The 9,678-nt window shown below is 32.4% G+C and overlaps 1 protein-coding gene across 1 annotated transcript; it reads right to left on the bottom strand.

The window, feature by feature from the left end:
- Window positions 1-3,891: 3,891 nt before the first annotated feature.
- LOC117163398 (trypsin 3A1-like) lies at window positions 3,892-8,520 on the bottom strand. Its single transcript, XM_033345639.2, has 7 exons — window positions 8,260-8,520; window positions 7,457-7,625; window positions 6,540-6,699; window positions 5,536-5,741; window positions 4,866-5,071; window positions 4,590-4,647; window positions 3,892-4,440 (listed from the first exon to the last, which is right to left on the bottom strand). Exons 1-7 carry the CDS (start codon window positions 8,362-8,364, stop codon window positions 4,307-4,309), a joined length of 1,038 nt encoding a protein of 345 aa, XP_033201530.1. The 5' UTR covers window positions 8,365-8,520; the 3' UTR covers window positions 3,892-4,306.
- Between the last annotated feature and the right edge of the window lie 1,158 nt (window positions 8,521-9,678).

Below are 9,678 nucleotides of genomic sequence, written 5' to 3'. Positions count from 1 at the left end.
CCATTCAGTATGCGATGCCGATCGCACATGATCCTCTCGTTTCGAAATTGGCAAGATGGACGTGAATTCGTGTCACGCGACTGCCCAGATTTGTTATATGGCACCGTGTCTTCCGACTATTCGATGCTGTATAACATTTGCACTTGATTCATTAAAAATATTGATAGTTAATTAAGATTTAGACTTAGAAAATATCTAGGTTAATTTTAATTAACGTGCGATTATCAAACTGCGGATCTTTATGTCTGCAATCTAAATAGAAATTTATTTCAAAATCTACCTAATTACGAGGCTGTAGGTAGTTATTTTAATTCATATTTTCACGAGGATGACTAAAAATGTGGGATGTAGACATGTTGTTTTACCTGCTAATCTTGTAACGAGTAATTTACTCTTGATAATTTATATTTTTATATTTTTTGCATATTACGTGAGAATTGTGCGCGTTCTTGCACCTTCGAATTTTCTATGTATAGGTTGTGAATGTTCATATATTTATGGAAATTTTAAAAAATTTGAGAACGTGGAATAACATGCAACAGTATATAAAATATCCAAATATGTATAATAAAAAATATATATAAAATATCCAAAGTAGGAGAAGTGTTCATTTTGTTAATTAATTTATGATGTAATTAATTTTAAAACTTTCTATTTAAAGTCCCTTTTTCGGTTATATTCATGGAAATTTGCATAAAAATTTGCTGTTTACTAATTACGATATCAATTAAAATTAAAATTGTATCGATCGTTCGATTTAATACACAGAGGAACTTTTTTAAAATAGAAAACGAGAATTTGAAACTGTTTGATATTCCAATGGCAATTACTTTCGACAGGCCATGGAATTGTTTAACATTTCAGTTGTAAATGTTAGAAATTCGAGACTTGAAACATTTTCAGCGATCTCTCGAGGTTAGAATTTTAAAAATTCTAGAAATAAATTCTGCGAATGAAAGATATGCAAGTATCTAACTATCAACGATACTTTGACACCGATGTATTGAATTGTTGAAAAATTTCGTAACATTTTCGATAGTAAATATATTGTATATCGTATACGATATTGAAGGAGGATGATTTGTCAAAAATTTCTATTAAATACTAAAACGTTAAGTTGAAACTTATGCTACTCTTGGAAAGAGAAATCGGAATCGATTAATTAATAAGATTTCGTTTTTCAACGAGAAAACGTTGAACATTAGATGAATGTTTCACTCACTTCATGGAATGTATCACAGTATCACGATCATTTATTTTTGTTTCTATGCAATTTTTCCAGTGACGAAAAATTGCTGAAGAAGATAAATATAGTTCGTTGGAAAAGTGTGACTAAAGTCATAAAAAAAAAAAAAACAGACTTTATATTATTCCATAAGAGATTAATTCTATAACAATATATTGGCTTGAGAGTTTCTTTTAATTCTGCTACGAATTTTCCAAATACTCTAATAAAGTTAGTGATTTTTTATATTTACGTGAATAAGACGTTCGTGATGAAGAACGACGATCGTGATAGGTATACTTAAGAGAGATATAATGAGGTCGAATATTAATTCCTGATATGAATCGAGCAATCTAGCTATAGCTACAGTCGTATATATCTTATATAAGCACTTTGATTTTTCCTAACTCCAATCTTTCATGAACCGCTATTGCAAAACTCATTCGTGAATCGATATGTCTAATTTCGTTGGAATATATATATACGTGAAAAATTCTTATTGAAGAATATGCTTTCCCGATTATGCATATGTTATATACAAATTTGTATATTTTCATATAATTTAATAATACGTAATAATTTATACCGGTATAATATATTACGCAGAAAGAAAACAATTCTGAAGTATAATCTTCACCTAAATCTCGAACTTTATCTCCCGACATATATTCGAAATTATTGTTTTACCACTTAAAATACAGGAATCTTAATATCCACTCGATTTTATTATTTTACAACTCTTCCATCGACGGTACACTGAAAGCAACTATCTGCAGATATACTTTTGAGATGATCGCATTGTGGAAATCGGTTACTTTTGTTCGTACGATTCGATTTGACCATTCGGTGAAATATAAAAGAGACACGTTTCCGGTGCCCTTTCAAAAAATTTCTCTTCTAGTGGCTGACTGGACGGATGGCGACGTAAATGTGTTTCTATCCTTGACAAATGAAATCACGCGGTGAATATGAGTTCTGTCATGGGAAGATGTTATTAAAAAAGTTCCTTGCTGCTGGAGCACTCAGGGCTTTGCGTTTACTTTATATCTGCCCTCTGACCGTCATGTGCTTTCTACGACGTATAATAAGAGTTCCTGTTCCCAAGAATTTCTACCAGGGTTGTTTTTCAATCGGTATTTTGTGATTTCGTTGACAACGACTCGGTTTAGTAGAACATTTTGTAGAACTTTTATTTGAAAATTATATTGTATTTCCTTTAAGTATCTTTTTTATTATAAATTAGGAGTATCTGTAAATAGTATAGCGTTTCTTAAGGCTTCTTAAATTGTTTTCTGAAGTAAAAATTTTCTGGTGTAAAAATTATAAAATACATAAATTTTCTTACCAACCTTATTATATAGGTATTCTTCTTTATGATTTGTCTAATAAAAATCGGTATTTTTTATTCATCAGGTTAATATTCGTGTATTTTTTATAATGTTATATCTTTATCCTTCGTATAATAAGCAGTTAAAGTTCTGAAAGAAGAATTGCATCAAAATACAGTAATTCAAAGAATAAAGAATTTCTTATAAACTAAAGGTTATTGTGTGACCCGGAGTAAAAGCATTGTACGAATTTCACTTTATGAATTACCCAACAGTTCCAAATATTTTACGTAGTACCAAGTTCCTAGTTCTTGCTGTAATAAATTATTGAAAATCCGGAGAAGAGACGCGTTAAAATTTAATAATTCACAGAATGAAAAATTTCTCACGAACTAAAGAGAAATTTTCCTTGTCATCGTTAATAAATATAAAACAATTACCAAAGATAATTCTACTTTTTACAATATTCTATCTTCATCGTGATACATGATTAAAACTTTAGGAACTTTTCATAAGGAAGCTTTAAATTATATAAAAGAACAATCTGTATAAATGACAATGATTAGTAATTATCAACTAATAATACAGATTAACTTTACTTTTTACAAACATTTTATCATTCTTATGAAATGTTCAATGTAACAAAATGTTTTGAAAGTTATTTTTATTTAATAAGCCCGAAGAGTTGGGATTCCTTGTTTCATTTCGGGAAGAATTAAGAGTCGTTGGTAACGACTGGAGGTTTCACTAACCCACATTCACCGTTGAAAGCAAAACGTTACTGTCTACTGACCCGGTTTCTGTTATTGCCTGTTCATCTCGATCGAGGACTGTCGTTTATCTGACATCTCGTTGCGATGTCCAGCCTTTTTTTTCGAGCCATTCTTTCAGCAATCGTTAGGTTTTACCGGTTTGTTCCTGACGGAGCTTTTGTTCTCATAATTAGTCCGCAAGTACGATCGATGCGTTCACCGTGATTAAACTTCGGATGAAAATTACGCGAAGCTTAAGAATTTCTAATTATGATCATAATGTTTCAGTTATTTATGAATTTCTAGAAGAATTATTTTCTCAATTCCATAGATTTGGATTGATTACATCAATGACAACACTGTCAACAGTAAAATATGTTATCATTCTAAAGTTATTGCTCAAAGATATTAAAGTGGTATAAGAGCAGGAGAAATATTATGTTTACGAAATTATTCAGTTTTGTTCTTCTGTAATTTCATTATAATTTTATTTATTTTATGTAATAGTTTGAAGCATTAAATGTATAATAATTTAAATTCTTCGTACTACGGTTTACACTGGAAGGCTTCAAAAACAATATTCAACTATTGATAAACATGTTCTTTATTCAACAACTGTTTCATACAGAAAATGCGACATCACAGAAAATCGGAACTTCTTCATGTATATATGTATACACTGGACTAGATCACCTCAGCTACATGCAATTGAACAAACAATTGCAATAAATTAATAATAGGCTACGATGGCTCGATTGTACATATTCTATAACTATTTGCAGTCAGGTCGCGAGCAACAGACAAATATGCAAATATTCGTGAACTTGTCAGAGGAAAATTAATTACCGAATGTTCTTCTACTTCGTCTTAATACTGACCGTACTGTTTGAATGTCTTAATGCGATTAAAAGCGTCGTATTAATAGTGTTCGAAAGGCATGTGTGTCCCTAAGATAATATGTATATACTTATCATATTAGTAACTATGTTTAAAGAAGGAAATTAATGTCGACGAGGTGGTGGGCATACGCATTCGTCATCTAAATGATCTTTAAGCCACCCGAGGTAATTTGTTAACTTTGTGTAAATTCCTGGGAAGTTTGGTCTTGCGCATCCACGACCCCATGAGATGATACCTGAGCAACAAAAATAATTTATATATGCGATACAATGTGTATTAATGTATTATAAATTATAGATTAATATAAATACGAATAACAACAGAGATAGTGGATAAGTAGCAAATAATTTTGAAATTATAATAAATGATGAATGATAATATTACCAATTATTTCTAAATGTCCAAATGTTCCTTTTACATGCAGAGGACCACCGCTATCACCCTATGACATAACGTTATAGTAGCAGGATAATTCAGATTATAAAATATTGTTTCGTATGTTCTTTTTATATATATTATTTCGCAATAATTATGATAAATATAATATTATTTTGCAAAAAATATAAACATTTATTTGAAATATGCAACACATATGCCATATTTATGAAATTTGCAAAGCATTTAATATGCGGTACGATTTTTGTCTAATCGGATACTTACAAAGCAAGCATCGAGATCACCCGCTAAATATCCTGCACAAAACATATTTTCACTGATTCGATTCTTCTGGTAACCTGCTTGATCGCATTCTTCCTGCGATAAAATTGGGAGATTGACTCTTCTTAATTCATTGCTCACTGGTTCGCTCTCTCCCGTTCGACCCCAACCAATCACCGTGGCAGTTGCACCAGTGTAGTCGATAGCTTCTACAAGATATACGAATCTTACGTTTATTCAGTACATGATACCGTGTATTTTCACGAAATCATGTTTTCGCAAGTCGACAAATTTAATAAAAAAATTATTAAGCAGAACCATGCAATAGTAAAAGTAAATAAAACTAAAACAGGACAATATTCGAGATTAAAAATGAAAACTAACGTAATGAGCTAACTTTTGTCTTATCAATTTTTTTACGCTTAATACAATTTTATATTTATGAAATATTTACGCAGAATTTGTCTTGTTTCATATTAAAATGCGAATTATTCAGAAAAAATAGTTCGATTCTCTATTTCCTATTTTACGTTCTTGTAGTTATCAGTAACTCGCAGAAATGTTATTTTAATTTGTATGTTATATTTCATTTTAGTATATTTTTCAATTCAATATAAATCGTTCGTCTGGCTATTGCATGATTTGTTGAATGCAACGACAGAAGTATACTTACTGTCTTCAGGCAAACAGGCAGTACGCACGATACCATTTACATTCACTGCTCGATCCATTTCGATAATAGCAATATCGTTATTGTACGTGTATGTATGAAAATTTTCATGTATAACGACAGACTTGATGCGGCGAATTATGGCATTTTTGTCCAATTTCGTCCGATCATTGTCTACCAGGACGAGTTTGATACTTCTTCTGTCGAATCTGGAATTTATTAACACAGTTACGGAAACATTGAAAATACAAATTTTCCAATGACGTTTCATTAGAAAAAAAGAAGAGCATTTTAATCTTATCGCTGTCAGTTAGCATTTAGTACATATACTTTTAAAATTAAATGCACCGATGAAAGTTGAAATGAAAGTATCATTTCAACAAACGAAGTTAAATTAGTATCATCGTAACGAACTTGAAACATCGTTACTGCAAACAGAGAGAGAGAGAGAGAGAGAGAACTGACGAAGAACTTTCAACATTTCTTCGCCTCATATTTTGTATTAACAAGATAGACAAGAAAAGGAAGGAAAAGTTAAAATTTCATTTCCAAATCGTATTAGCTTGACAAAGAAACTTTTACACGTTTTCAGAAACAGATGGATTTGCGAAAAGCAATCTACTTTATGTAATTTAAGATCTAATGGAATTGACGAAATTTTATCGAATTTCACACATTTCCGTGCCATATATATCACCAATAAACTCACGATAATTATCACAAGCATCATTTTCACTACACGGTGAACAACGTTCTTCAATTCAGCATCTAAGTAAAATAAAAGCAAAGTGGGTAAAACGTATGCAGGAGCACGTACTGCTAAAATTTAACAATCCGTTTAGTTTTGTTTAATTTAACAAACCGATTTACTCCGTGCAATTTCTTTAACTTCTTTCTTTTGTTTAAATTAATTTGATAAATTGACTAAAGGGATTAAAGCGAATTAACGAATACATGTATGCAGGCATATTATAAAATATTTCGCGTGAGAGAGAGATGATACTCACCCAGATAAGCAGTGAGCCGCTGTGAGTACGTGTTTCCGCGTGATTAAACTACCGGCACAGTAAAATGTGCCTTGTTTGCTCAGGCTAACAATCCATGGATATTCGTAAACGCTCGTCACGTTCCCACCGACGATCCTTGTTTTCCGACCCACGCCACAAACTGCAACAGGTACGTAGAAATCGGTCCACAGGCGAAATGTGGTTGCTTATTTTTTTACGCCATTCCAAATACATATGTTTGTATCTTTCTTAATCTAATATAATATTTCCGCAATTGTTACATTCATCGTAATTATTGTTTTACATCTATGAAGATGTTACAGTAACTGTTATAATGATTTTGATCGATACTGGCTGGATTAATATGTTGAGAGAATTTAAGAAAACATCTTGTGTAATATGATGTAAAAATAAATTCTACAGCATGCATCGAATGAAAGTTGAAAGATATGTAAAATAAATGTGAATTTATATTCGTTATTATTGTTGCTATTTTAATATTGACATTTGACTAATTCTCGTAGTAATCGATATTGATCCTGAGTTGTATTTCATGTGATTTAAAAACTAATTCTGCGATATATGTAAATTATAAAATTCTCAGGATACAAGTAAATCCATAATAGTTATAACACAATTTTTATATAATAATAATCATCCTACGTGTTTAAGCAAAAATTGAAAAACGAATTTAGCGTGAATTGCAAATAATTACGATGGTTTTTTAATTATTTAGTCGCTGACATCAAACATTTATACGTTTTTTAATTGTTCTTTTTTAGGAAATTTCTTGTTTATTTCCATCAATGGTCTTATTGAAAGTAGTCGCAGACATTTTCTCCTTTTGAAAAATGTGGGATAAATCGTGCCATGGCACTCATACAGTCTATCGCTCTTATTACAGCGTTCTTAATTACCACAGTCGTTGCAGATGTTCGGCCTCTTTGATGGAATCGAAGAAGTTGAATTGAAATCGATGTAAGACACCTCGTCTATCGCCGATAGATCGTCGACCTCGGCGCTCGTAATGTTGTAGTGTGTTTGAACGTTTGATGCTGGCAGGTTCTTCTCCTTGTTCCTTGTCACCTAAATACAAAAGTTAAATAATTATGGGATTTCATAATTAACATGCCACGACATCAAAACAATCTATTAAACTTCAATTAAAGTAAATACATCATAGACGACCTATAAGTGTTTAGCAGAAACTAATTAATTTGATGTTTCATTTAAGACAGACTATCGATCGTATTTATCGTGTAAGACATAGAACACCATTTAAATAACCCAATTCAAATCTATGGTCAATTTAAACTGGCCATCTACAACTAAACTACAAATGTTTATGCAATTTCATATTTCATATTTTTACCAATATAATTAAAAAGCCAGAGTCTATATAAGTATTTACCTAGCGTATATTTTTTCATATTTAAATTTCCTCTACACGCATAATCGTCCTCATTCTACTTATGATTCAACCTACTTATGACCCAACAGAGTAGCGTATCGACTTATGATCCAATACGTTAGTAGTATGCACCGATTGAAGATTAATGTGAGAAAAGCAAAAAGCCCAAATAGGAAATCATTTCAAACTCATCATGAACAGGTAGGTTACTTTGTTATAACTAATTATAACTAATATATAATCCATTTCGTCGCGGATAAGGATAACTAATTAAAAGAAAAAAGAACAGAATACAAGAACGTAACTCACCACTCGCGGGAACGCATGGCTGCAGCAACTTATCCAGAGGAGGATCACGACGAGTGTTCGTTGCATTGTCGCGTGGTTCGACATATCGCGTGTCCCGAATGGCATATGCAGCGTGCGTTCGGTTTGCTGGTAGTCGACGAGCGGACACACACAGGCGGGATTTCGATCTCTCGTGTGCTGTACGATATCGGTGTAAGGTACTTACTGCTCGTGCACGTGCCTATGCCAGGCGTGAAAAGTCTAAAGGTACCGTGGCCGTTTTGCCGTTTTATAGTAAATTATAACTATTGAAGAAACCGACCTACGCTGGTCGGTGGGGATCGTCAACCTTGAGTGGTGCGTTTGCATTGGCAGATGTTGCATGTGACAGCGTTTAAATCAACCGTAGTATTCGTGTACGCGGCGTTGTCTCACCTGCACACTCGCTTATCACTGATACACACGCAAAAATAACAATGTCCCATGAGTAAACGAATAAGTAGAATTTATGTGTGCGAGAGACCGAGTAACGACCAATGTCAATCCGCACCACCACCACCGCAACAGTTTTTGTCTCCTCCTACGTTTCAGACCCTTTCGTACCCGTCCTTCTTTCCTTCCTTTCGAAGATCCGGTAGACTGGATCAATGTCACTTTCGTCAGACGAAATTCTTCACGACTCGCCGTCGCTATTGTTTTCCAACGACCGAACACTGTCAGACGCGTGTGTAGTTGAGACACACTAATTGGAAGGGTTTCGCTTATCAAGTGGAGCAGGTCTTTTCATTGATCGTGGGTTCGTGAAGATCTTCATGCTGTAGGTTTTTCACGGTAATATCGATAGGCAGAGATTGAGTGTTACTGAAATTTTGTGTTTAACGGTAGAACAACTGTTGGTGTAGTTGAAATGACTAATTTAATAATTAATAATTTATAAGTTCAATTTATTTTTCACGATAGGAATTTTAGAGATATTATGCATTTTGGAGGATTTGAACGATCTGTCGTAAAATGTATGAATAAAAACTTATTTTTCACCTTACACTATATATTCTTTTATGCAGCTTTCGTTTTAATTTTTGACATACGTTTTATGATTCAATCTAATAACTACAACTATAATTTTTAATACATTCAAATCACAATCTTGTTCCACGAGTTCCTTTTCCAGGCAGCTCCTCAATTGTGAAAGGAAACAGTGTACCATCATATCCAAAAGATATTAAAACTATCTAACCTTTCGTTCACGCAACATTTACATGTTATTCAACATTTTCATTTTTAATGAAGGGTGTTTTATGAATAACGTTATACGTTAACCGTTAATGTAAGAATTAAAATGTAACGCTAGAAACGAATCTGCATTAGAAAACTATATTTATTAAATGAATTATGCATGAATTATACATTAAAATTATTCATTTTGACAGGAAGTCAGAG

The sequence above is a fragment of the Bombus vancouverensis genome, chromosome 9 (assembly GCF_051014615.1).
Source record: "Bombus vancouverensis nearcticus chromosome 9, iyBomVanc1_principal, whole genome shotgun sequence".
In the NCBI taxonomy this organism is placed as follows: Eukaryota; Metazoa; Arthropoda; class Insecta; order Hymenoptera; family Apidae; genus Bombus; species Bombus vancouverensis.
The sequence above is the reverse complement of the archived record's forward strand: the minus strand, read 5'-3'. Positions and strand labels throughout refer to the sequence as shown.

Bases quoted from the DNA above. Each gene is read 5' to 3' on its own strand.
- LOC117163398 (XM_033345639.2), bottom strand. From the start codon at position 8,364: ATGCCATTCGGGACACGCGATATGTCGAACCACGCGACAATGCAACGA. The intron at 5,072-5,535 runs GTAAGTATACTT...TATATCTTGTAG, and splicing joins TGCCTGTTTGCCTGAAGACA to AAGCTATCGACTACACTGGT. The intron at 4,648-4,865 runs GTAAGTATCCGA...GTTATGTCATAG, and splicing joins GTGATCTCGATGCTTGCTTT to GGTGATAGCGGTGGTCCTCT.